Here is a 27,900-nt window from a genome sequence, read left to right as displayed (position 1 = left end):
ACTAATAAAAGAAAAAATACACAATTCTTATCTGCTTTATTGCTGCCTTGTAGGTTGTGAATGGTAATACTGAAATAAACCAAAATTTGCCAGTCCACACTGTTGTAATTTGAAGTAGCAGTGATTAGAGAAGGAGAACAGAAAGTATGTGGATAGTATAAGTTTTGTTGGGAAGAATGGTTCTTGGTAAGCCATGTTGCTAGGATTTACTCTTTTAAGAGTAAATTCCACCAATACGTTTGGTGTAGGCCTCTAGCTTTCTTCAGTGGCAAAAACATTCAGGACTACATCATTTTCCTATCTCTGCCACAAGCCACACATAAGTCTTTTCAGAAGCTATGTCCTGTCTGTGGGGATTTGGAAGTCAAAGGACATGAACTTTGGACTCATCAAATGCTGTTTATCCTTTTCCCAGGAAAACTTGGTATCTTAGCCTCTGAAATCAAATTCCATAGTTCGGTAAATTATGCCTGGAGTTGACAGTTTTTGTAGTTGTTTTCCCCTTGAAAAGCATAAGCATGAAGAACAGGTTTTTTTCAACTCAGTATTCCATGATAAGAGAAAAAGTAATGTGTTTTTCAGGAGAAAGTTCTGATACTGTGTAGTCTGATCCAGCAGGAAAAGATAAAATATATTTGGCAGTGAAGTGTCAATACTATAAACCAGGCAGTAACTCCTTTAAATACCAAATTTGTTATGTGCATATTAGCCAAGATTTTTTTATACTAAGTAGTGGTATGTAGACGTCACTTCTATAATTGGATCATTTTCTAGTATTTAAAAATTGGAACAGGAGGGGGAAAGAACTTTATATAATTTTAAAAGTGATTATAATTGAGCTTCTTTCCAAGGCTAGTTAGATAAATCAGACTGGCGTAAGACACCCCTTAACTTTCATGTTGTGGATGCACGCTTGAATTAGTTGGGAAGTGTTTTTCTGGATGACTAGTTGTGGTCAAGTTAGTAGCTGTTTGTTCTTTTGTTAATGTGCTTCCCCAGAAGCTCATGTGCAAGAAAGCCGTCTTTCATCAGGTTGCAGTAAAAAGTGACCCCTCTGAGGAGGACAGTGACAAAGTTAAACATGATTTTTCACTGATAAATTCAGCTTGTTTTGTATGACGGATAACAGATTACCATAAGGAAAGCAGGACTGAGCATACTGTGTATTTAGCTAAGGAACTTGAGCTTAGGACATTACTACTGGTTTGTAGATCTATACTCCTCCTTGCAAACCAGTTTATTTTAAGAGTCAAGCCAACTTTTTGCAACATTTGGCTGGTCTTAAGAAGTGGAGAGCTCATAAAAAAATCTCCAGTTAAAATTGCTAGGGATTCTCTCAGGCCAGCTAGTATCACAAGAGCAGACTACAAAGGCAGTTCAAATGAAAACAAGTATTAACACTTGGATGAATGTTTTTATTCTCAGATGGTTGTCTACTCTCTGGATTGCTAGAAAAAACAGTAGAGATTTTGATAATGTTATGAAAGTTCATACTCAGAACATTGGCTGTGCTGTCAGTAACCAGCGTTTGCTGTGTTTTCTCAAGTTGTGTTAGCCCTAAAGAAGGTCACCCAGGACACAGTGTGTCTTTTGGTTAAAATTTGTCTATGCTAAAATCACTATGGAGATCACTCTGGCAGAAATCTGTTTCTAAAAGAATTTCACTTTTTCTGACATTAATCCAGCAGGGTTTAAAGGAGTGGATAACTTTCTGAAGTGTCCTATAGTCTCAATGCAATGGCAATAGAGTTTCAAGGATACTTTAGAAGTGAGAGTTGATGATATTTAAATGTTCCTTACATTGTGACTAAAAAAAAATTTACAACAGACACAACCATTAAGCTGATAATTGGAAAACTGAAAAGCCAAATCCTGTGCTTTTCATATTAAAAAAAAATACTTGAAAAGTCCGGATGTATCATATCATCTATCCCAAGCTCACTTCTCCAGTAGAATAATTTATTCTCCATTGCTGTAAAGAGTGTACATTGCAGGTGGAAATTGTGTGATTATTTTTCTTAAACAGATATTGTAAAAGGTTTCTGCTAGCTACTCTCAAAAGAGTACTTGAGGAATAGTCATATAGGAAAGAAGAAATTAGAGCTGTGTTTCCAAAGTTCATTCTTCTTGACAGGAGCCAGAAGTAAGCTTGCAAAATGAGAAGCCCAAAGATCTGTCATGTTGTAGATACCGTTTAGAAAGGCAGTAATTTTTGTCTATGCTGAAGTCACCATGGAGATCACTCTGACAGAAATCTGTTTCTAAAAGTAATTTTTGCTTCTTCAATTTGACTTTCATTTAGGATTTTAGTTCTTTTGCTTCCTGCTTAAACCCTTTGTGCTTTCACATCAATGTCCAAGTGGAAACCAGTAACGGGTGGTGTCCCTCAAGGGTCCGTACTGGGACCAGTGATATTTATTATCTTCATCAATGACAGATAGTGGGATCGAGTGCACCTTCAGTAAGTTTGTGGATGACACCAGGCTGAGTGGTGCAGTTGATTCGCTAGAGGGAGGGGATACCATCCAGAGGGACCTTGACAGGATTAAGGAATGGGCCCATGCGAACCTCATGAAGTTCAACAAGGACAAGTGCAAGGTCCTCCTACTGGGTCGGGGCAACCCCCGGTATCAATAAAAGCATGAACACTCCCAGCTCTCTCAGCCTCTCCTCGTATGAGAGATGCTCCAGTCCCATCATCGTCTTCATGGGCCCTCCCTGCATTCGCTCCAGTACATCCATGTCTGTCTTGTACTGGAGAGCCCAGGACTAGGCACAGCTCTCCCAGCGAGGTCTTGGCAAGGCTAAGTAGAGGGAAATAATCATCTCTGTCAACCTGCTGGCAGTGCTGTTAGTAATGCAGCCCAGGATGCTGTTGGCCATCTTTGCTGTAAGGGCATGTTGCTGGCTTATGGTCAAGTTGGTGTCCAGCAGGACCCCAGGGTATCTCTGCCAAGCTGCTTTCCAGCCAGATAATCTCCTGCCTGGGTTATTCCTGTCCGGGTACAGGACTTGGCATTTCACTGTATTGAACTTTATGAGATTTTTGGTGGCGCATTTCTCCAGCGTGTCGAGGTCCCTCTGAATGGCAGCACACCCATCTGGTCTGTCAAGTACTCCTCCCAGTCTTGTGTCCTTTGCAAACATGCTGAGGATGTACTCTGTCCCATCATCTAGGTGAAGAGGCTAAACAATATCGGCTTCATTATCGACTTGCAAGAGTACTCCACTAGTGACTGGTCTACAGCTGGACTTCATACTTCTGTAGACAACCCTTTGAGTGCAGCAGTACTACCTCTCTCTCCACTTACCTAGTCTGTACTTCATCCATTTGTCTATGAGGCTGTTAAGGGAGACAGTGTCAAAAGCCTTACTAAAGTAAATAAAAACAACATCCGATGCTCTTCCCTTATCCACCTAGCCAGCTGTCTCATCATAGAAAGCTACCATGTTGGTTAAGTATGATTTCCCTTGATAGGTCTGTGCTGACTACTGCTACTCCTTAGTATGTTTAAAAATTATTTCCAGGATTAGTTGCTCAATTACCTTCCCAGGGATTGAAGTCAGGCTAATCAGCCTGCGGTTCCTCACATCCTCCTTCCCACCCTTCCTGAAGGTAAGGGTGATACTTGCTTTCTTCCAGTCCTCAGGACCCTCCCACAAACCACCATGACAAAATAATCAACAACATCAGCCAGCTTCCTCAGCACCCGTGGGTGCATTGGAACAGACCCATGGACTTGTGCATGTCCAGTTTGTTTAAATGTTCCCTAGCCTAATCCTACCCCACTGAGGGCAAGTCTTCCTTGCCCAGTCCTTCCCACTGGTCTCAGGAGCCTTGGGATTGCTGATGGCTCGTCCTACCAGTAAAGACCAAGGCAAAGGCGGCAATCAGTGCCTCAGCCTTCTCCACGTCCTTTAAGACCAGGTCCCAATTCCCATTCATCAGCAGACCCACATTTTCACTAGCCATCCTTTTGATGTACCTGTAGAAACCTTTATTGCTGCCCTTCATGTCCCTTGCCAGATTCAGCTCCATATGGGCTTTAGCTTCCCCAAGCCCATCCCTGCATGTTTGGACAGTGTCTCTATACTCCTTCCACCTCACCCAATTCTGCTTCTGCCTCGTGTGCGCATGCTTTTAATGGTAGAGTTAAGTCAGGAGCTCCTTGCTCATCCAGGTGTGCCTCCTGCAACCTCGCTTTTAAAATAGTCACTTAAATAAGAGAGAAACTTTGTCATACAGTGCACAGTACCAGACTGACTCTTAACTCATCTTTGTGAGAGGTGAACCTGAAATCCTTAACTCTTCACCCTTTCAGAGATGTCTGTGCAACAACCTGTGTTCCATGGTTTGAGCACAGATTTGATAAGGCTTTAGTGAAATGAAACACAGCAAAGGGTTGTAGTTCTTCATGTGCCATGCCTTCTTTCTTCTAGTTTTTCTGTTGTTCCTCTATTTTCTCCTGCTGTCTGTACAGTTAACCAGCTATTTTAAGGACTTTCTTCGGAAGGATGCTCTCAGAACTGGCAGTGCTTTGGGAGATGTTCTGAAGGTGATGGCACTCTGTCTTGGTTTTCAAGTTGTTGAACTGGTCAATAATAAATGCAATCTTGAATGATGAGAATGAAGAAGTGATTACATAAGCAGTATAGTTATATATTAACAGTTATATCAAAAGCCAGGATAAAACTGATTGCTTGAAATACTCTTCCCACTTTTCTCTGCGAATGTACTCCTATTTTAAATGAACAGTAACAAAAGAAAATTGAAAAGATTCAGCCTCAAAGCTTGTGATGAAGAAACAGCTCAGTGGGTTAAAAGCAGGTTTTTAATAGTTCCGTTGTATGCTTCCTATTCAGGTAGCTTTATGATTTGAGGGGTGTGTATTGAAATACAATAATTGTTTTCATTCAGGTAAACAAACATTAAAGATATTTGATGGGAATGATGCAGTGAAACGCAATCAATTTCGACTGATTTCAGTTCCAAGGATTGCAAAAAATGAAGAAGTTGTGGTAAGATACCTGGTGAAGGTCAATATTCCCGTGTGATAAAGGGGCATATGAGTGTATATTACAATAGTCAAAAGCTAACAGTTCTACAAATGTAACTCAACAACAACAAAATTTGTAAATGGGCTATAATACAATGTAATTTGACTTCATGTAGTGCTCTTATTTTAGAACATCTGAAGAAGTGGTGGCCTACATATCTATAGCATAATGGGGACCACTGCATATCACATGTTAAGCAGTCATTCTCCTTCCCTGTGTGACACTGAAGACGGATTTTATTGGTGTGAGCAAATCTTGGATAATCAACTCCTTAGATCTTGCTCCTCTTCTATAGTATTTAGTGGTTTGGCCTTTATCCTGGACAGCCACCGCTATTGCACTTCAATTAATCACCTTGGAAGTCTGAAGCATGCCATAGTTACTTCCAGTCCTTGGCTGTGAAAGTAATGAATTATCGACCACATAGTGGCCACTCCCTAGCTTTTCCAGTGCTCCATCTGGGGTGGAAACATGACTCAGTACTAAATCAAATGTTCTGTACAGATCTTAATTTATGGGCTGAGCAGAGACCCCATGCTGTGCAGAAATGAAGCCCAGAGCAGGTGTGGGGTGGTGCACAGTAGAACTGAGCATGGTGAGGACTCAGAGTCATAAAGGACTTGGCACAGGAGTCTGGAGAATTTATTACATCAGAATTTTGACAATTTAAACCTACAGCTCATTAAGATTTTTACCATGATATTGTGCTCAAAATCAACAAGAGTTTTGAAAATGGTTTGTAGTGTTCTGCATGTCAAAGATCTTCAAGAAAAATTGTGTGCAGTGCTGAAAACACTTTAATTAGAAGTGCTACTTGCCTTTCAAGCACATTTTATCAGTCTGCTGTTTATGATGCCAGGGCAGATTAATACCAGTTCTCATAAGTGACTTACTGGACTATATTCACTGCAGCGTCTGTGTTACGCAGCATCTGTGTTAGCAGAGGTGCTGCAGGCATGGGCCAGTAATGGATGTAAAATTCCTTTGACTGCTTGCATCTTCCAAGGACAGCCACTTCACAGGTGTATGGGTTCAGGGCAGCCTTGTGGCTGAGAAGCACACTTAATTTTCAGTATCCCCTTAGAGCAAGAAGATTGAATATGCAGAGTTGGGCACAGTCAAGTGGAATTTACCATTTTCCTTGTAGAGTAAATTTCGCATGCAGTGAGTGTAGCTTTATTGGTGCTGCAATTTATGTTTGATCTATGGAGTTAAAATTACTATCACTTGACAAAAATACTGTGTGTTGTGTTCAAATCCATTGATATCTCAAGTTTTCCTTTTGTATCTTCCACTAAAATTTGTTTTCAAAACTTTGTTCATGTTTTGGTTTTTCCCATTGCTATTTACCCACTGTTCTGCGCTTAAAACATGTATTAAAGGTTGGTTCCATAAGTAAGGTATTTATAAATGTCTATGGCTATACAGGTATTATATGGTGTCCTTTCAAGAAAATGTTAATTTATCTTGCTGTGTTGTAGGAGGCTGCTTTGAGGGCATACTACATAAATGATGACCAGCAGGAGTATGAGCTTCAGACCTTTACACAGCAGGCACTGCTGTCTGATGATGTTATCAACAGGAACGATGCTGCAGAGGACAGCAACTTGGGCTCAGTATTCCGAGAATCCATTCCTGAAGCTTGGATCATCAGAGCCAAACCAAAGGACGAGGAAGTAATCAGAATTTATCCTGCCTGGCTGAAGTGAGTGTTTTCCTCCTTTATCACAAGGTTATCCTGCTTGGCTACATTTGTCCTCTGTAGTCTAGTCTCGTGTGTTTCAGTTATTGAAGTCGCACAAGTATAACAGAGAATGTAGTTTCTTCTTATTATTTCAGGATTCTTCTGTTTATTTTTCTGAATGAGTAATATACATACTATTCATTTCCGTGCCTGGAAATGTGCTCGTGGGTTTCTTTACGTGCGCAGATCATACTGTGCAACTTGTGCAGTTCTATTATCATGTGTTTAGCCAAGAAGATGCAACTTTACATTAACTGCATCTGTAAACAATGATGACATACACATCACTTGAAAGCTTGATGGCTTTTTATAAGAAATATTAAGTAGGAAGAATTCAGTGTAACTTCTGATGTAAGAATAGGAGGAAAAAGTAAAGCGAAAAAATCTGTTCCATTTACCACTGAGACAATATACATTTTAAGCATGTTTAGCAGTGGAAACAAGACTGGCTGGTGACCTATTAATTTCTTAAGAGCAGTGGGATAAAATTTAAACATTTTTTTATTTTACTTATGCAACTACATTGCCAAATTTTATGAAAGACTTACAGGTAATTCTGTGTACAGAACAGGAAGAAACTAATTTGCAGTGCTACAATTGTAGTGACGAGTTCCTTGAGATGAAAGTCTTTGCTTGTCTGTTGGGCTAATACTGCATCTGCCATGAGCCTCAGTGAACAATGTTCTTCAACTAATAAAAATTTCAGCCTACCCCCATAGAAAATTTGCCACTTAGGTAAAAAAGGTAAATGCAAGATAGGTCAAATGATTGTCTAAAATAAGTATTTCTTTTCTCTTTAGGGTGGGAATGGCATATGTTTCTCTACGAGTAAATAAGGATAGCACTACACAGACTGTGATCAAAGAAGTGCTTCCATTACTTGGAAGACAGGTAAATGAAAAATCATAAGCATGTCCATATACCACCTGCATAATCCTGATGTGGGGTGTGTATGTTTTTCTCTTTAGAAAAATTATAATCAGTCCATTTGCGGTTAATGTGAATGTTGCTGATGTTTGGTAGGTGATCTCTTGTGACTGGTATGGTGCTCAAAACTTTCTGCAGTCTTGATAGTAGACTTGGTTGCTCTGTACTGGAAGTCACCATCAGTCTTTCTGGGTCAAGCAGATTTACTTGTATGAACACAATGATTCTTGGCATGTAGTATATTTTTCCTGGTTGTTTATGTGTTGAGATATTTAAAATACACTTGTATGTAATTACACTGCTAATCTTCCTTGTTGGGAAACTGGCAGTCACTGCTAGGATGATTATGCTTGTCTCCTACTTCTTTGCGCTGCTCTGCAAAGGAAATCACAGAATCATAGAATATCTCAAGTTGGAAGGGACCCATAAGGATTATCGAGTCCAACTCCTTGTTCCTCGCAGGACTACCTAAAACTAAACCATATGACTAAGAGCGTCATCCAGATGCTCCTTGAACTCTGACAGGCTTGGTGCCATGACCGCTTCCCTGGGGAGCCTGTTCCGGTGACCGACCACCCTTTCAGAGAAGAACCTTTTCCTAATGTCCAATCTGAACTGCCCCAATGCAGCTTCATTCCGTTTCCTCGTGTCCTATCACTGATCACCAGAGAGCGGAGATCAGCACCTCCCCCTCTGCTGCCCCCTTTGAGGAAGTTGTAGAGTGCAATGGGGTCACCCCTCAGCCTTCTCTTCTCCAAGCTGAACAAACCAAGTGACCTCAGCCGCACGTTGTAAGTCTTGCCCGTGAGCCCTTTCACCATCTTGGTCACCCTCCTCTGGACGCACTCTCATAGTTTGATGTCCTTCTTGTATTGAGGCGCCCAAAACTGCACACAGGACTCAAGATGGGGCCGCACCAGTGCAGTGTAGAGTGGGACAAACACCTCCCTCAACCGGCTGGCTATGCTGCGCTTGATGCACCCCAGGGCATGGTTGGCCCTTTTGGCTGCCTGGGCACACTGTTGACTCATATTCAATTTGCCATCAACCCAAACCCCCAGATCTCTTTCCGTTGGGACTGTTCTTCAGCCTCTCGTCCCGCAGTTTGTACATATAACCAGGATTACCCTGTCCCAAGTGGAGAATCCGGCACTTGCTCTTGTTAAATTTCATACAGTTGGTGATTGCCCAGCTCTCTAGCCTATCCAGATCTCTCTGTAAGGCCTCTCTACCCTTGAGGGAGTCCACAGCTCCTCCTAGTTTAGTATCATCGGCAAACTTACTTAATGTGCATTTGATTCTTGCGTCCAGATCATTTATAAAAACATTAAAGAGCACCGGCCCTAAAATTGAGTCCTGGGGAACCCCACTGGTGACTGGCCGCCAGCCTGTTGTAACCCCATTTACTGTAACCCTTTCAGCACAACCCGTCAGCCAGTTGCTCACCCAACGTATTATGGACTTGTCTAGCTGTGTGCTGGACAGGTTATCCAGAAGGGTACTGTGAGAGACAGTATCAAAAGCTTTGCTAAAATCCAAACCCACCACATCCACTGGCTTCCCTTGGTCAACTAGATCGGTGACCTTGTCATAAAAGGAAATTAAGTTTGTTAAGCAGGACTTCCCTCTCATAAACCCATGCTGGCTATGACCAATGACTGCGTTGTCTCTCAAGTGTTCCTCAAAAACTCCCGGAATAACCTTCTCCATAATTTTACTAGGCACTGAAGTGGGACTGACAGGCCTGTAATTATCAGGGTCTTCCTTCTTACCCTTCTTGAAAATTGGAACAACATTTGCCAGCTTCCAGTCGACTGGGACCTCTCCAGACTCCTAAGACTGTTGAAAAATAATGGAGAGAGGTCCCGCGATGGCATTGGCCAGCTCTTTCAGTACCCTGGGATGAATTCCATCGGGCCCCACAGGTTTATGTGCATCCAGCTGGAGCAGCAAGTCTTGAACAAGTTCAGGGTCAGCTGGGAGTTTATCATCCCACTGGGCTATGGTCCTCCAACACAGGGCTCCAGGGGTCCCAGGGCCCACCATCGGTGTTGAAGACAGAGGCTAAGAAGGCATTAAACATCTCCACATCTCCACTCGACCTCGTTAAGTAATGGACCAATGTTATCTCTGATCCTTCTTTTGCTTTTTAACATATTTTAAAAAGCCCTTTTTGTTGTCCTTCACAGTGCTGGCCAGCTTGAACTCTAAGCGAGCTTTGGCCGCACAAATTTTCTCCCTACAGTGGCAAACAACATTTCTGTAGTCCTCAAGGGCTACAAGGAAGGGCTCAAGCCTGAATGGCACCCACATTCTTTACCATCTGCATTCCTTCCCACCTCATTGGAAATGATTAGATACATCTTGCAATCTTGTAGATGCACGTTTTTCCTTGGAAGATGATCTCTTTTCAGTCTGCCTGTCTTTCTTACAGTTGGTGCCAAGATAGCATGACTTTTAGGAAACACGTTAGTAGAATTTGCAGTAGAAGTGTGCCAAGGCACTGGCAGTCTCAATCCGACACAGAGGTGTAGAGCCATGAAGCTACAGCATGCACATTTCTTTCAGCAGTTGGGGCTTCTGAGCACACCAGCAGATCAGCATGCTTCCGCTGCTCCAGGAAACAGCCGTGCTCACAGAGGGTGACCACTGCTTTTTGTGGTTAATTACAGGGTACGTAGGAACATGCATGTGGCTAGCTATCTGCAGTAGGTGATAATTGTAGATCTCTCTGTAGGTGTACACAGCCATGTAGTGCATGCAGCTCGTTTTGTACCATAGGATGGTTCTAGATTTGGTTTCAGTCCTTTTCCTCAAGTGTTGTGGACCTTTTCACAAAACTTGGAAAATCTTGTCTGAAGTTCTTGTCTCATCTGAAAAAAGCAACTGTCAAACAGGGTAGTTGGGTACTCTGATCTTCACATCTCTGTATTTCGGAAGCTAGTTTTATGTTGTAAGAGACTTAATTCCTTGGCTTAATTGCAATTTCTCTGATATTGATAGGTTTTTTAAAGGGTTTTCTCCCTTTTCTGTATGAAGATGCACATACAAGAAATCTCTTTTTAAAAGCCAGTATTTGCCTGAAAATCCTCTCCAAGTTGCTCTCATCAAATTTCAGGCAAAGCAAATGTTAGCAGTTAAGGTTTTTAACACTCCTGTTGATGACATGTGAAGCAAGATCATTTGATCTCTGAGTCTCAAGGCCAAAAATTAAAAGACTTCCTCAATCTGAGTGTCACATGTTTCCAGGGTTGCAGTAATCCTAGTAAATGGTTCAACTCTTGGCTGTGCCAGCTTTTCTCATTCGGCTGCGAGGGACTCAGGTAGTCCCTGGCAGTATAGTTTGGAGAAGGGACTGTGGCACATGTGAAGAGGGTTTCGTTCCATCAGCTACCGGTGGAGTGCCCCAGAAGATGGGGACTGATCAGCCTGCTTTTGCCAAGCCTGGTTCGTGGGCCATCTTCTCAAAGAGGCAGGTTCATTCCCAGTCTTCACACTTTCTCTGGATGTACACTCTGGAAATATCCTAGTTGAGCTGCTGGTCACTGAAGGGGGGTAGAGTTAAGTGTGCTTTACACGTGCCCCTTCACCATGGGGCTGCGAGAATGCTGACGTTGTTAAGAGCACAGGAGCCTGATGCCATGTGTGGAAGGCTGAGTGTGTAAAATGAAGATTATTCCTGGCTCAGGAGGAGTGGGTTAGGGGAAGAACATTGTGGTTGATTTAAAAATGTTTAAATTTCCATGCTCTGTGCATGCAGTGTATAACTTTAATGTAAACATCTGACAAAATTACATTTTGTTCAGAAACTGCATTTACTTGTTGCATCTTTTGGCAGACAGAATGCCTGCAGAATTTCAAATTGGTGGAAGTGCTTATGGGCAGCAAGCAAGGTAAGTGAAGGAGCACTGGCCAAAGGCACATCTGTAATGGATCTTCTAGTGTTTTTTTTTCCCTTTTAACACAGTCACAGTTAATTTTTTACAGTAAATGCCTTCACAAATGAAACTTCAGCATCATGTTGAAATACTTAATCAGAAGTGCTGCTGGTTCTTTTCGGTCTTGGGTGTCCTGTGGGAATATGGTTCTTTCTCTTTCTTCATGATCACATAAAGGTTTATTAGTGGTTTCTGGTGGGTATTGGCACTTTGGCAAAGAGCCCTGTTTTGGGGAGCTGCCTTTAACTGACGTAATTTTCTTAACTGCAGTTATTTAGTAAAGATTAATTATAAAGTTCAGTTGGCTCCCTTCCTTCTGTCCTCTTTCCCCGACACTGCCCCCAAACAAGAGCAAATTCGAGTCCTGAGGTAGTCCAAGGAGTATGTGTGTGCGTTATGAAGGACAGAAATACGCAGTCCCAGCATTGCTCAAGAGGTTTGTGATCCTGCAGGAGCTGAAGTTCTCCAAGTTCACATCCCTTTGTGCTTCATTATTTGTAAGGCTGCATGGAGAGATAAATAAAGCCACTGAAGTAGCCTGATGATGCCCTGGTCACATGCGAGTAAATATCTTTGTAGTTCAAATACTGGCCTGATACTTTGCTTTCTTTCTGAGCATTATCAATAAGTTGTTTTATAAGGTTATTGTAGCCTTGTGTCTTACCTTGGTGGTTTCTGGTGCTCTGTTTTAAAGCATCATTTATAACCTTGCTTTAGCTAGAAGTTGTTATAATTGTTTTAATATTTTAATAAAATACAGAAGTTGGTTATTACTGTAGTTGTCAGCGAATGTAGTTTTAAAGTCTTCTGTCAAACAGTTAGCTTGTTACCAAAGAACTGCTTGTCTTTTGAGTAGCTTCAAGCTGTTTCTGCCTTTTTTTAAAGGAGGGTGATGTTCAAGAACTGTGAACAAAATCAGACTGTTCAAAGCACCTATGTAGTTTTTCTGTGGAATAATGAGTAATTCAGGTCTGCGTGGTCCTTTATGTTAATGTTAGTTGTACGCAGAGTTGTGAATTTTCCCTAAAATTTTTTTGCATTTTTTTTGTTTAATTGAGCCTGATAATAACTTACAGTGCTTTCAAACATGATTAATGTTCTTGCTGTCTCTAGTTCAGCGCATGGTCTTGGACAATCAGGAACTGATTCTTAACAGACTCAAGGACGTAAGAAAGGTAAATTTGAAAAAGAAACATGATCCTTTTTTACAGCAAGCAGGGAGTCCCCTTTCTTACAGAAAAAGTAAGTAATCGGTTACACCCCCAGCTGGCTCATCTGTAGAGAAGCTAAGTGCTTGGACTGAAGTTTGTTTCTGTTCATGATATTCTCTAGGCGTAGAGTACTTGATTTTGTTTCACGATATCTTTTTGCCAACTGTCACGTCATTTGTTTTTCTTTATTTTGGTAGACTTCAATACGTCAGATGAATCAAACAAGATTTTACATTGTGGAAAACAGTAAATCCATTGTGCGAGTAAATTTATTTGTTGGTGGTCTTCCACCTCAGCTTTCCCCTGAAGAATACACACATATTCTCAAGGATGAATTAGCTATCAAAAGTAAGTAAACAGGTGCATTTTGAGATATATTCACTCGTACAAAATAAAACGTAGTAGCATCTATTGCTCCTTTTTATTATTTTTTTTCTTAACATTTTCTGACCTTATTTGAAAAATCAGTCTGCCTTATACTCTCACAGGGGGCTTTTTTATTCCTTTTAACATGCTCATGGTTCCATGAGAGATGTGACAGCTCATTATTCACAGAATTATTATTGCATTACTTGAGCTATGTGTGACCACACCATGTTTTTTTAGTGAAAAAGCATCACTTTTTGAAGTGAACCGTACATACCTTACACCATTCAAATTATGGCAGTGCAGTTTAATTCCCTGTGCATGAAAGTTTCTCGCTTTTATTAACCTCTGACATTTTTTGCGTGGGCACGGATGTTGTTGATGATCTCTGTGCCTGGTCATGGAGAAGAGTGAGCAGTGTCTGCACACACATACGGACAAGCACTCAGTGAAAAGAATTTATTTTTATTTTTCAAAGAAGTGTAATTGATTTTTCATGATACTCTTTCAAGCAACGTGTTCTATAAACAGTGTCAGGAATGCGTCATGCTTTTTGTTTCAGGAAACGAAGCATTTTTCCCAATCTTTTATGTAACTTCAAGAGGAATTAAACTTTAAATGCCAGAAAGAATTCATAGTCACCTTTTATGAAAATCAGTTTAGCTTTTCTAACTTGCAAAGTAAACTTAGGAGAGGGAAAGTGTTAGCTGGAGGTTCTCCCTATATTTGTATAACTTTTAATATTTATTTATATTATATTTATGTAACTGCAAAAAATATTTTAAATATTTACTCTAAGTGTACCCGAGGTTTTATGTGTTTATATTTTTACCCTTTGCAGCAAATGTAGTATCTGTGAGTCATGTTTATCAAGCACAAGGTAAGCACTAAGATTTTTAGTCTTGCAAACAATGTCTATTTTCAAAACTGCAGCCTAATACTAGAGGCTCTAAGCTCAGAGTATGTTAGTCTTATTGCATAAGCAAAAAGCCCTACAGATAAAATGTAAAATGCTGTATTCATGAAGAGCAGTGGATTAGTGTTACTTTATTAAAAAAAAAAAAAATGTTGGCTTCATGTCTTGTGTACCAGAGAGTGGTAATATTTCAACATAAAAATGAGTTTTGAAGTTGCACTTCAACTGAATAGTCTAACACCACTGTTAAAAACCCTTCAAGTGCTCTCTCTTTATCTTGACTTCTAAAATACTAAAATTTGGTACTGCTTTTGAGCTTGATGGGATTGTTTCACAGTCACTGTTTCCTAGCACAGCATTAAGTAGGGGTTCAGTGGCTGGAAGTCTGAAGAAAATCAGTACATGCATCTCTGCATCCGTCCTTTGAGCCGCTGCTTTGCTTTTGCTGTACGAATTTTATTTCAGCAAGGTCGGAGAAGCTGTGAGGCTTCTGAGGGCTGGAGCAGCATGGCTCTGTGCAGCTTTAGTGCTGTGGTCAGCTGGAGATCTGCATTTGGTAAAACTTAAAAGTGAGGAATTTATCTTTTGTATATTTAGGTGTCCATATCAGAGATGTTTCACGTCCTTTGGCAGGCTTAACTTTCACATGACGGCTAAATGAATCTTTTTGTGATACTCTTCTTGTGTCACAGCTTCATTTAACCAAGTTTATCTGCATGTGTGTTTTAGATGTTTCTGCTTGTGTGTGATTTTTATTGTTCTTTGTGTTTTTTTCACTTTCTGAATATTTTTATGTTTCTGGTAACTTCCTGACTCTCATTTTTGGCTGCAGCCAGATTGTGTTAAGAGCTTACATCTCTTATGCTGTCCATTATGCACTTTGATCTTGTCCTATGCTGTTTTCCTCCTCACCAAGTATCTTACTTTAAACTAACTTGTCAGTATTTTATTTTCTTTTATTTTTCCCTTTTGTCTTCCCTTCTTCCCCAACTTCCCTATACAGGACCTAAGCCGACATAAAGATCTTAAATTCTCAAACCAAGTCTTTGCTTGTAATAATTCTTACTGAGATATTGTCAATGAATGGAACTACTAGATTTTTAATAATGAGATACAAAATGAAACCTGATAGCTTTGTCACTTTTACATGATGAGAACAGTCTGTTAGTTGTGGTAAAGAGTATGGAAATAGGCCATAATTCTGAAGCTCAAAGGAAGTCTTTAAATATGCATCAGTTCTGTGCTGCAGTTCTTCTTGTCCTCAAACTGCTTTGCTTTTACAAAAATCTGGGGTCTGTTTGGGGGTATGAAGGAAGGCTTAAAAAACAAAACAGTCCAATTCACTGATAACCAACAACCGCAAGTGTTGCAGAGTAACTTTTACTGAATAATGTCCTGAGTAAACTGAGTAAACTTTTGCTGTGATATGATGATACTGATTTCCTAATAATAATAGATACTATAAAAAATAGTTCTGATGCCTCTTTACAGGTGCTGTTGTACTCGAAATTTCATGCTTTTCTGAAGCTGAAAGAATATATATGCTAGTTAAAGATACAACTGTCAATGACAAGCCTCTGAATGCCGTGGTGATTCCTGAAGTTATGGTAAGAGATGGGTTTGAATTTAAAGTATGTCTTTAAAAGAAAAACAATTACCTTAAGACTTTTTCTGCTATAAGTAAATGAAAATACATTTTTATTCAAAGGAGCCATACAATGAGTTTCTGTAGGTAGTGTGATCAGAAAAAATACTTGAGAAGCCTGTACTTAATGTATATGATATACTTCTGTGAGTTAAGTGACTTGTCCTGTTACTGTTGAGTTGTCAGGAATAACTATACAACTATAAAAGGGAGAAAACCAAAATTTTTTTTTCCTCTTTATTTCTTTCAATGATCAAAAAATTAGGTGGGGTTTTAGTTTTAGCTGGCGTGTCTTAAAATGCTTACAACAGCTTTGTTTTGGGGACGAAATGTGTTTCCTCAGTAACTATGAGGTGAAGTACTACTGTTAATCTTCACATTTACAGTAAGTTCATTTCCCCCATTCTGTAGCAGAGAGAGTTTGACCTTGTTTAAATGCTGCTTTGTAGATTTCAGAGGAAAACAGCCTTTTGAAAGACTTAGTGCAAGAGTCCTTTCACAAATTCAGGCTTGATTCTGAATTATTAATTTTTATGATAACAAATCACTTTCCTATGAATCAATTGGTTTAATAATAGGTTTCATGTTAACAAAGCAGATTCAGGGTGAAAAGAGGGAAATGGTTCACTGAGCAAAGCGATTTTTAGCCAGGACGATGTAGGTTCTGTCCAAAAGAGAGTGTAGCCATAGTTACTTTCTGCTGAGCTGTTGTGTATCTTGCAGTTACTGATTGTCTGGAGTTACATTATGGCAAGTGAAGTGACGGTCTTGGTTTGACTTCTTAGAACTTCACAGAAGGATGAAAACTTTAAAAAATACATAATTAGTGGGAACTATGAAACAACTTTAGATGGGAGGGTATCAAGTTCAATAGCCATAGTTGCATACTTACATGCCTGCTTTTATCATTTAGAGAGTCCTACGCTTGTCATAGTTTTCTGAAGGCAATTTTTTTTTTTTTTTTTTTATGTGAGCAGATACTAGTGGCAGTGCTTACATGAAACTAGCAAGATCAAAAACTATCCCCCCTCCAAAAAAAGTGAGAACCTTGTTCTTATGCCTGCATAGGCATTATGTTTTGTGAGATCCTTAGAAACCAAGGTCCCCCCTCGTCCAAACTAGGTTTCAGAGTTTCTGTTATCAGAAATAGAAGGCAGCATGAAGATTGGACTGCTTTTGGATGCTTGGTTTTGGTGGTTTTTAGGCAAATGCATTTTGAGGCTAGATTTGGTGCACAGTGTGTGAAGTTGAACATACTCCACCCTGTTGATTAGGTGTGTCTGGTTTTCTGACACTAGATACGTTTGAAGTGAACTTCTTGATCCCAGGAAACTACGGATAATGCTATCTGTTATCTGATGCAAGGTATTTTTTAGAAACTCCAGTTCAGGGGACTGGTAGGGATTAATTTCTATTATGTAAGAAGGGGAGAGGGGCTGTACATGTGCACATACATTTTGTTTCCATTTCAGCATGTATTGTTTATATTTGGTCATCTCACTGAAATGAATTAAGAGTTAATCTAAATAATATTTCAAGTGTTGTTCATATGTGCTTTGGCCACCCAGCTTACGCTGTTCACTAATTACCCAGAGTAAACTAATGAGTGATTGGTGACCCTGCTTTGGGTAGCAATTGGACTAGATGATCTCCTGGGGTACTTTCCAACCTAGATTATCCTTTTATCTTATGATACTATTAGCCTTTGTTTATACTTTATATATGTGACCATTTAAATACAGCACCAGGAAATACTTACACAGGAACTGAGCACAATATTAAATTTATGCTGTGTTTGACATTCCTCTTGTGGGTGAAATACAAAGAAATTGGGAATGAAGGGCTAATGTGTAGTCTCAGAAGGAGAATGGGTGATGAAACAAAGGCCACAGTATTTTGGTTAATGAATGATTTTTCCAAATTGCAACTTAAATAAAACAAACAAACAAACAAAACAACCTTTCCTAGAAGTCGATAAAAGCACAGAAGTAAATTAGTGCTTAGGAGGTTGCTAGTCCTTCATTTTCCTGAGGTGAGATTCGCTTACTCTGTGTCTGATATACCTTCTAAGGAGGAGGCCCAATTCTAGTCTGGCATGGTCAGGTCTGCCAGAAGCAATTCATCCTCTTATTATCATTACTGGAAAGTTTGAATGAAGAATCAGTTTGCACCAACTGCTTATTAGAAAGTCAACCAATTAGTGTGATCAGATGTGTTGATCTATTCTGGTGTTTCATGATCTCTGGCCTTTAAGAATTTAATCAAGCACTTTTTCATTTCCCAATATTCAAATAAATGAAAATGCTCTCTTCGCAGGAGTGTGAAAAAAAGTCTTTTACAAAGCTGTTCAGCTGCTGTGTGTAAGGACCTGCAGGGGCAGTTTGGTATCACTCTTTGGTAGCATGTCAAGGTGAAGGACATTGCAGGGCTGAATCTTTGAATTGGAAGCTAATTTACCAGAACTCCTTTTGCAATACTGGCAAACAAGGAAATCAACAGAGAGTTGTGTAAGGCAAATATGAGCATGAAGGTGACAAATTTTTGTGGCTTTATCACTAATGCCACTTACCAGTGGAGTGCCCTGTGACGTATTGTATTTAGGTTCCTTAAGAGTAGTAGAAAAAGATGCGGGAGTTTCCCATATGGGTGAAACTTTCCATTTCATTCATTTCACTAATTCCTTACACAAATGTGTCCAACTTAAAAGCATGATAGTTTAATGGCCTTCTTAGCCAAAACACCATGAAAGGTTACTTTCCACCCGTCTTCCACTGCCGCAATTCCCCAAAAAGTAAAGAAAAGGCTTGAGCTCCTGCTGTGTTGACCTAGCTGCTGCTCCGGTTGCGTTGAGACACCTTGCATGTCATTCCTCATGAGATGCAATAACTTCTTTCTGGTCAGGGTGGAGGAAGTTTGTGCTTGGGGGGTCGTGAGTCCTTGCACATGGGAGATGCTGCAGACAGCCCGCCTGCAAATGTTGAATTTCACTTGTCACTGAGAGATATCTGCAGTTCCTGGAGACAGCCCACCGCAGCAGAAGATGCGCTGTGGTTGTCGTGCTGGCAAGCCTGTGGCACGGAACGCCTTGTTCTGCTTCGTTGTGAGATGTGATTACACGGTACACTCAACAGAAAGGGGATTAGCGTGGGTAATAAATATCTTGCCCCAGCCTGAATCTGCATTGTGCTAATCCTGAAAAATTAAGCAATTCACAGTAAATGTCAGTGTCTAAATCACATAGCCTCCTTCAGCTGTCTCTAAGAAATGAGCAATAAATTCCTTCCTGAATGCCAGCCAACACAAAACCCCTCCGCAGATTTCACTCCTCAGGCAGAGCACTGAAGCCAGGGCTAAAGGGGGAAGGGAGTCCTCAGGCTGTGAGTCACATCCCCTTCTGCCCAGTAACAAACTCATTCGTACATCCCCACTGGGGCTTTATTAAGGGATTAAAAAAAATTCTGCAGCATAAGAGTGCTACCCTTGTGGCCGTAATCGTAACGGAGCATGTACTTTTCAGAAAGCGATGCAGCAGCTCTGCTCTCCTGTACAAACTGTCACGGAGTTTTTAACCCCTACTAAAAAATAACTGCTTTCTTAGAAGCTGGCCTTTATCTAGGGATTTAACAGTGTTTCTTTTTCCTTTAAGTTTAACCAAGAGTGATGATGAGTAGCAAACTAACTGTAAGGCTAAGCACTTTCTAGAATACTTCTGTTTATTCTACATAGGTGCGTTTAGTCCTAAATAGGTATAGTTAGGGATTTACATTAGAAAATACTCGAACAAAGATGGTTTTGAGTGGTAGGACTGCTCAGTTTACACTACATACAGATATTTTGTTAGCTCCAGACATTCTCCACAGCTGCTTGTGAGTCTTAGTAGCATTCAAGGTAAATGTTTCACTTTTTTTTTTTTTGTACAATATTGACACTTGACAATTAGGAAATTTAGGTGGCAGTTTTGTAGAAATTGTAAATACCTATTTGCAACAATATGTGTTTACTTGGGTAAGATCTCAGACGACTTTCCAAGACACAGCTGTGCTTTTGAATGCCTTGGAGCTTACCACGTCTCAAAAATCATTGTGATTCCCTGAAGTTCCTTGTGAATTATTTTAGTTACTTGGTTTTAAACCCAGTGTGTTAGAACTTGCTGTAAAAGCAAGTAATACAAAACATGTGTTCAACATGTCACTCCTAAATGTCCAAACCCAGTATTTTTAGAAACTGATTTCCTGAAGAGGGAGAAGGTAATCAAATGTTCTTGTCCACATTCAAGTAAGGTATTTGTTTGACTTGAATGTTGGGCTGGTTTCTTTTCTTTCATTCTTTTTTGAAAAAGTTTTGTTTACTTTGAGCTGCAGAACTGAATATTTTTTCTTTCTGTTATCCCCTTACCCCCCTTTTTTTAATCCCAGAAGTTTCCGGGCGTTGGACCAAGCCTGAGGTTTCATATAGCCTGTATTGTTCAAAAAGTTGAAATGACTGGAGATTAAATTTAGGTAGTAAAAAAGCTTTGAAGAAGAAGAAATGGGAAGTGGTCAGGTGGGAAGGTAGGGCAGAGTAGAAGCTGGAAGAAGCGGTGCAGGAAGGGAACAGTTTGCCCTGTTACCCCATGGGATGTGGCATTTCCTTTCAGAGCTGCTCTGCCTTTCGTTGCTTGTGGGATTTTCAAAGGACCATTCATAATGGGATATGGCAGATGATGGTGCAGGAACTGATGGAGTGACAAGAAGGGCTTTACTTCTGGAAAAGCCAGAGTTCTGCTTACTATTTTTATTAATGCCTGTGATGGCTTGAGGGGAGGAAATCCACTTCTCTTGTTGGGATGTGTGGATCCTTGAGCTATTGACCTTACAACTCAAGAAGTCCTTCCTTTTTGTGACAGTGGCATGCATTGTTTTTCTTAGGCTTCCTTTGCTAGCTACAAATATCCTTTCCATGCGCTTAACAGAAATAAATATATTACCCTTGTTGTGTGTTGGGCACGCTTTGAATAATTGCTTCCCCTTTTCCAATAAAGCCTGAATATGGAGGCGAGAGGTGTTTTGGCCTAGCAGTCATCACAGTATAGTGTGAAGGTGGTTCCTCTGGAGAAAGCTGTGTGGACAGCTTTGCAGCCTAGGTCTCGCCAACCTAGTTGTTTTGCCAGCAGTGAAACCTTTGCAGTAAAACAAAATTTTGAGGCTCTTGTGGCTCTTTGTCAGCCAAAATAGCCGTTGTTTGACTAGGTTTTTTTGGAGAAAACATATGTATTTTCAGACTGAATGTCTCTGGTAGAATCCAAAGGACGAGGAAGGAAGGGGCAAGAGGAGAAGTGTGAGCTCCACCAACCTTCTTACCTGCTTAGTGTTCCTCTTCCCGGCGTGTTTTCTGTTTGTGCCTGCGAGTCACACTGGATGGCACAGGGCATTTCTCGTGCAGGCAGTGACACAGAGGAGAGTGATTTTTATGTGTTTGTGGGTATCTTGACGCATCTGGTAGGGTGTGACTTGCAGAGGATTAGCACCCAGCTCTTTTAGGAAAGCAAAATCTGAGAAAATCTGTCAAATACTGGGAAACCCCAAATGATGTTTGTTTTTAAGCATCCAGATCAACTCACAGGTAGATGATGGTCTGGGGTATCTCAGCATCAGACTCCAGTTTGCTTCCCCACAAAGTTACTCATTAATTTGTCCTGATTTCTCCATTCTTCACCTTAGTTCACGCTCTCTGGTGGTCGCTCATAGGCAGGCAGCCAAGAGGCGCTCTGGGTGCTGTCTCCTCCCCTCTGTAGCTGTTGGTATATCTCCGCATGTTTGCACGCTGCGGTCATGCTGCTGCCTCACCGCCCCCTGAATCATTCTTGTCTAAATTGACTTATATTTAGCACTGTTGTTCTGTTCCCTGAATCCATCCTGTCAGCTGCGTGACAAATTGCTGTTCCCTGAATGCTGTCCAATTTGTAAATACAAATTACCACGACTTACGGACTACGGCAAAAGTTTCTGCTTTGAAGCACGCTTGTTGAAATGCCCGACGGACATTTCTGGCGCATACCTGCCCCACAGCCCCGTGGCAGGACAGATGAAAGGTGTGCTGGCGTCTTCTGATCTTTCTAAAACCATTTACAAATTGTTTTACGGAATGATTTATGGGCTGGCTGGCTGAAAACAAGTCCTGAGGCGTTGCTTCTGGTGGCTGGAAGTTTTGACCTCCGATGAGGCTGCAGGTACGGATCCCGCGCAGTCCGTGGAGTACCCCAGGAAATCCCCCTCTGCCGTGTGCAGTGGCTTCTTGTGGCCTGGTTTCCAGCAGCACGAGCACGGCTACGGCTGTGCTTTGAGAGCCCTTTCAGCAGCAGCTTCAGTAGAGGTGTGAGGACCGTAAGATACTGGCACCAAATCCTCCTGATAAAAAATTTTAAATACATATTTTTAAAAGAAGCTTTCTCTTATTTCATGGGGAGGGGCATGCCAGTGTCTGCCTCATTTTGAAATGTTTTGTCCTTGTAAATTAACATGTATTGTAAGGTGACCACAAAACTTAAGACAAATGTCTGAATCGTTTTTGAGAGAAGTTCTCTCTTTGCAAGGAAAGTGTTTGAATTGTACATGACTCTGAAGGGTGCCTTATCCCTCACACTGTTCTTTGGCATAGACTATTTATGGAAAATGTGTGGGAAGGACTACTTACGGTGCCTTTGTTTTTAATGTTAGGCTCACCTGTGTAGTTGGAGTGGGTTAAGGAAACTTCAGTTCCCAGAAAAACAAGATCAGCAGCTAACCTGTCCATTGTCTGGACATTGAATCTTTTTATTAGATCTGGATTTTTTTACTAAGCATCAAGGAAGCATCAGGAAATACTTCTGAGATGGAGTAGTGATTTTCTTGCCTAGTCATGGTTTTGGCTAATCTTTTTTCTTGTCTTCTTTCAGGCTTCCAAGATACCACAGAACTGCTGCCCACTTCTTGTATTTGTGAATCCAAAAAGTGGTGGTCTAAAAGGCCGGGATCTGCTGTACAGTTTTAGAAAGCTGCTAAACCCACATCAGGTCTTTGAACTTACCAATGGTGGCCCACTGCCTGGGTAAGTCATCATATTTTTAAATTTTTTTTATTTATGTTTTTTTGTTATTATTTTGAAAGGATGGATCAGATTCACTTCTTATGAAGATCAAAATTGCTTCTGTTCTGTGCTTGAAGACCAGAACAGTGGATCACTTCTTCTGACTGGTTCTCACTGTGAAAACAGATTTAAATTTTGAGGTTCTCTAAAGATAAGAGAATAGAGAATAGTGTCTAAAGATAAGAGAATATCCTGATACATACATGCTCATGTCAAGTCTAATAGAGTCCAGTTCTGGGAGAGTCATATGCACTTTACAATAACATGGGTTTAATAATTGTTAAAAATAAAAAGATTTTATAATTGAATGGGGATGGAAAAAGAAATGTCGCATTGCCCGATGAGGGCTCGTTTTTGCTTTTATTTCCTCTGATGTTTCATGGGAACTGATGGGAAAGTACAATAAAATTTTCTATCTTGACTCTTGAAACTTGGCCACAGTTGCAGAATTAACAGTGCCTGTCTCATCACAGCTGCAGCAATTCTAAATACAAGGAACAGAACATAATGTGCTTGTAGGGAGGCAGGAACCAATTACTTGATTTAATCAACACCACTTTGTTACCAGCTTCATAAAACTGAAAGTGATGGTTGTAGCCTACTCGGAGTGGCCTCATTCCTTCAGCATTGCTTTAATAAAGAACTGTCATGACAAGCTCTTCAAAACAAAAGCTTTCGTGGGAGAAACACAGCTTATGCAGGAGGCAAGAAAAACAAGCTGCGCCAACTAAGTTTTTTGTCAGAACTGTACAATTCTGTTGCCTTTCTAATGCAGTTCAAGCTGCAACTTCAGTAATTTGTTCGTTTTGTTTTGCACATGGAATCCTTCTGTAGCTTTGTGGCAAAATGCTTCCACTTGTTCATTGCTTCTTGTGCAATGGAAAATAAAAATTCCTTTGCAGGATATCTCAGTATGTAGGATGAAAAGCCACAAAAGGTAAGAGCGACCAGGAAAATAGTACTATGAGGAAGAAAATGTACTATGAGTCCTATGACAAAGTAAAAAAAAAAAAAAACATTAATTAACATCTCCTCTAGGATTTATAGAGTTATAGATGTTCACATTGCAATTGTGAATAGTTAGATCTCGGTGTCTTTGCTGAAAAAGGAAGTGATTAACAGTTTAACTCTAGCTGTGAAGAATCTTAGAAGAATGTGGTTTTCATTCTTTTTAAACAGCTTTATCTAAAAGTTCGTATTTTTTTCCATTCACTTTGTTGAAGTTGATCCTGAAACTGATGGTAATGGTAGTGGGAGGGAGGAAATCCAATAATAATGTGTTATCTTAAATAGCATATTAAGAGGCTTTGCTTTTCCTGTACGATGTTGTAATATTTCTTTTCCTCTTCGCTTTGTTTCTCAACGGAGGTTTCACACATTCTCTAAAGTCCCCTCCTTCCGAGTGCTGGTGTGCGGAGGGGATGGCACCGTCGGCTGGGTCCTTGGTGCACTGGAGGAGATCAGGCCCAAGCTGGTGTGCTCAGAGCCCTCAGTTGCCATCTTACCTTTAGGAACAGGTGAGAATCACAGCAAGCACCATTTTTCTGAGCGCAGAAGTCCTCCAGGTTTATCTTTATTTATCCATCTGACAAACAACTCAGTTTTGCAGTAGAGACTTTTTGCCATGACTCAGTTCTGGCCAGTGTTAGAGAGCAAATGCAATATCAGCTTTTCAAGGAAATGTCAGTCATGCTTTCTAAAGGAAAAATGAGCAGCAGAGGTGTTGGTATGGGTGTGTCTGAGTGGGCAGGAGTTGGAGAAGGCAAAATATTCTTCCCCTGACAACCACAGGTGCATCAGACCTGGCTGTAAACCAGTGAACTCAGCTGCTCCCTGACTTCTCAACTCATAACAGGTTTTTCTATGACTTTTTGTGAAAACTTTTCAGATGAGACAGCTTATCTGTATATGATACTAAGCACACGCAACCACAACAATGCTTAGGTATTTTTTCTGCTTGTTAACTTTTCAGTCCAATCTAACTACTTCCATGGCTTGTTTGGAGTACCTTGATGCAATTTGATTTGTAGAACAGGGCTGGTGCACTTTTTAATGCTTTTAGCTAGCTCATGAAATGCAGTCATATTTTGAGGTTCTTCATTTTTGCCCAGGTAATGACTTAGGACGGGTCTTGCGCTGGGGAGCTGGGTACAGTGGGGAGGACCCCTACTCGATTTTGGTTTCCGTGGATGAGGCAGACGATGTTCTTATGGATCGCTGGACTATCCTTTTGGATGCAGAAGAGCCAGCTGAAGGCGCAGAGAATGGCATTGCAGAACCTGAGCCTCCAAAGGTGAGCTGAGTACCATTTGGGTTCAATTCTTAGGAACTCGTGTTCTAGCAAAAATCACAAAGAAGGTAGATATTAAGGTGGTTTAATCTTTTATTGCTCACCTATCTTTGAGCTTGGGCCTTACTGAACTATTCCTTAGTGAACACAGCATACGTCTGGATCTAGTGCTTTGGTTTTGGTAGGACTGGTTGGCTGCAGAACACACTTCATAGCTGTTTGGCAAAAAGTATCTGATAGAGGATTAATGAAGAGATTCAAGTGACAATGGCATACCTATTTGCTCCAGTTGGAAAGAAATTTTATTTCTCAAATAAGAAAAGCTTTTTGAAGGAGTGCCAAACACTTTCCAGAACACTAGTGAAACTGCAGTGTTGACCGAAAAACAACCCCCCTGCAAAAAAAGTGTTCTCATCTTGCCTTTAACAATTTAAAAAATGACTATCGGTTGCTAGCATGTACAGGAAATAAATCCTTCTGTCATCTTACTGCCATTGCGTGTCTGTATATGTGGCATCTGTTTTATTTTGGCATCTGTTTTTTTTTTTAAAGTGAAAGTCCCTGTCCCTTGGTTGGTATTACTTGTTTCTGTTTAGGAAAAGAAAAATGTTGGTTGTAGATGGTGACTTCAGAACTTTGTGTGAATCCTGATTCTGTTTATCTTCAGACGAAACAAAGAAATTGGACAAGGGGGTCGCAAAAAGAAAGCAGGAAATTGTAATAATGGTAGCAATTGTTTAAGATTTTAGACCAGTCGCTGGAAAATCCTAGGCATTATGTGTCAATTGGAGGATTTAATTGCTCATGTTCCAGCTATTTTTCACTTGGTGGAGACGGGTTGATTTGCCTTGAGTGCCTAATTTGGTTTTTAAAGGTGAAGGGTGGGACAATCAAGGACTAGAATAGAAAAGCTATGGAATGAACTGGCATGAAAGGAAGAATTAATTGCAGAAATAGTTGAAATCTGTAGAAACTTGAGACTGGCATATAGGGAGCTATTTAAAATGCAGCTGAGAGGTGAATTTCTTCACTCATCTGGCTTAAGCTGGTCACCTTCCAAAGTAAGGAAGAACGTCTTCCCAAATATGTCATGATAAATCCATGGCTGATGCCAAAAATAATAGTGGCATTACTGTTCAGCAACTTATGTAGTTATTGCATAAAATCGCTTTGAGAAGTTGGGTTAGTTTTATTTCTGTATTTGTTTTTATTTCTGCCTTATTATGCTTGTTACTTGCAATTAAATTTTGAAGTTTCTGATACTTTGGAAATAATGACCACACATGTCAACAATTGTCTGTACAGCTTTATTTTTAGTGCAGTGTTTCTGGAAAATGTTTTCCAGAATCTGTCAAGATGCAAGTGACTTGGAAGGATCATCTGCAAAGCTTACTTTTGTTGAAAAACTTTGGAACCTCTTCATTTATAAAAGTAAGGAGGAAATAATACAATTTTTTTTGTCAGATTGTACAGATGAACAATTACTGCGGTCTTGGCATTGACGCAGAGTTGAGCTTGGACTTTCATCACGCTAGAGAAGAAGAACCAGGGAAATTTAATAGCAGGTAATCCTGGGGAAACCAGGGGTGAAGGGCAAACTCTGTGATATTGCTTAACTTCAAACTTACACTATGGCTGATAATCTTGAAATGCTACAGCTATCCACAAACAATATTGCTTGAGGCAGAGCTGGCACAGGGAGGAATTAAGTTAGCCAGTTAGGGAGGTTAAGTTAGGAACTGGTAGACACAAAATTCGGGGGGGTTGTTTGGTTTTCCCTTTTTGTTTCTTCCCTCCTCCCCCCTTTACCAAGAGAGAGCACCAAAGCAGTTTTTGGAAGGCCTGTCATTATTATTCAGTATACTTACTTGCCAATAACTGCAACGTTGAGTTCAGTGAAATTTTGAGGTAGTGGAAATATCTCTTACTCAAAGCCTTTAGCAGGATGGAGGGCAGTGCTGCTATGTGAGCAAAAAACACACTGTTCAGAACTTCTTTGTACCTTTCCCACCCTTGCTTAGTGCTGTGGTAGCACCTGCGTGCTGGTAATAGGGATAAAAAAAGATCTCTGTATCTCAAGAGAAACTGTATGATTAAACAGGTGTGGAGAGAGACCTTCTTCCTTTCTAGCATGCAGGTAATCAATAATACTGCTTTTTCTTCTTGCCATAATCACTGAAATTGATGAGAAAAAGAAGTCACATTTGTGTAATTAACGAGTAATTCCTTGTAGAAACTGTTTTTTTCTGCTTTCCCCTATGTTTGTGAGTAAATGTTCTCTAAATTGTCTCTTAGTTGCCAGAAAGTTACAGCTAGTTACAACTACGCAGTATTCAAATCCTAACTATTAAAAATATTCTCTGACCGGTTGTGAATGTAATGATGTGTAATCCCACCTATCTTGCAGTGTTCTGTCTATCATTACAGGCAGTGCTCGTGTTTTTTTCTTAAAAATGAAATAATACAGGATATTTTTTGTGGTACATAAGTTACTATTAGGCACTGATTTGCATTTTCAATCCACTGGATTAAAAACATCATAGGTAGTAAAATCGGGCAGTACGTTTGCATATAGCAGTGCCTGTTCTAGTGTATAGAACTGTTCTAGATTTACTTGTGTAATTAATATAATGTAAGAGTTATGTTCATTCTTCCTTTAAAATATACTACTCTGACTTCACAAAGCTGCAGCACTTTAAAA

The 27,900-nt window shown here is 40.3% G+C and overlaps 1 protein-coding gene across 8 annotated transcripts in view; it reads left to right on the top strand.

Annotated features, from left to right (window-relative positions):
- DGKQ (diacylglycerol kinase theta) overlaps window positions 1-27,900 on the top strand; it is a 99,043-nt gene that overhangs the window by 53,287 nt on the left and 17,856 nt on the right. For 7 of the 8 annotated variants that reach the window (XR_012670896.1, XR_012670897.1, XR_012670895.1 and 4 more), the window contains 12 exons: window positions 4,919-5,019; window positions 6,540-6,763; window positions 7,603-7,693; window positions 11,568-11,622; window positions 12,781-12,842; window positions 13,076-13,226; window positions 14,086-14,124; window positions 15,652-15,767; window positions 22,719-22,870; window positions 24,278-24,426; window positions 25,021-25,202; window positions 26,664-26,764. Coding sequence is in view for 5 of the 8 variants with exons in the window: in XM_075136866.1 (XP_074992967.1) it covers window positions 4,919-5,019; window positions 6,540-6,763; window positions 7,603-7,693; window positions 11,568-11,622; window positions 12,781-12,842; window positions 13,076-13,226; window positions 14,086-14,124; window positions 15,652-15,767; window positions 22,719-22,870; window positions 24,278-24,426; window positions 25,021-25,202; window positions 26,664-26,764 (1,423 nt within the window). In the remaining 3 variants the exon portion in view is untranslated. The remainder of the gene's footprint in view (window positions 1-4,918; window positions 5,020-6,539; window positions 6,764-7,602; window positions 7,694-11,567; window positions 11,623-12,780; window positions 12,843-13,075; window positions 13,227-14,085; window positions 14,125-15,651; window positions 15,768-22,718; window positions 22,871-24,277; window positions 24,427-25,020; window positions 25,203-26,663; window positions 26,765-27,900) is intronic. The other variant, XM_075136872.1, reaches the window with a different exon arrangement.

The sequence above is a fragment of the Calonectris borealis genome, chromosome Z (genome assembly GCF_964195595.1).
Source record: "Calonectris borealis chromosome Z, bCalBor7.hap1.2, whole genome shotgun sequence".
Classification (NCBI taxonomy): domain Eukaryota; kingdom Metazoa; phylum Chordata; class Aves; order Procellariiformes; family Procellariidae; genus Calonectris; species Calonectris borealis.
Note: the sequence above shows the minus strand (reverse complement) of the source record. Positions and strands in the feature narration are given on the sequence as shown.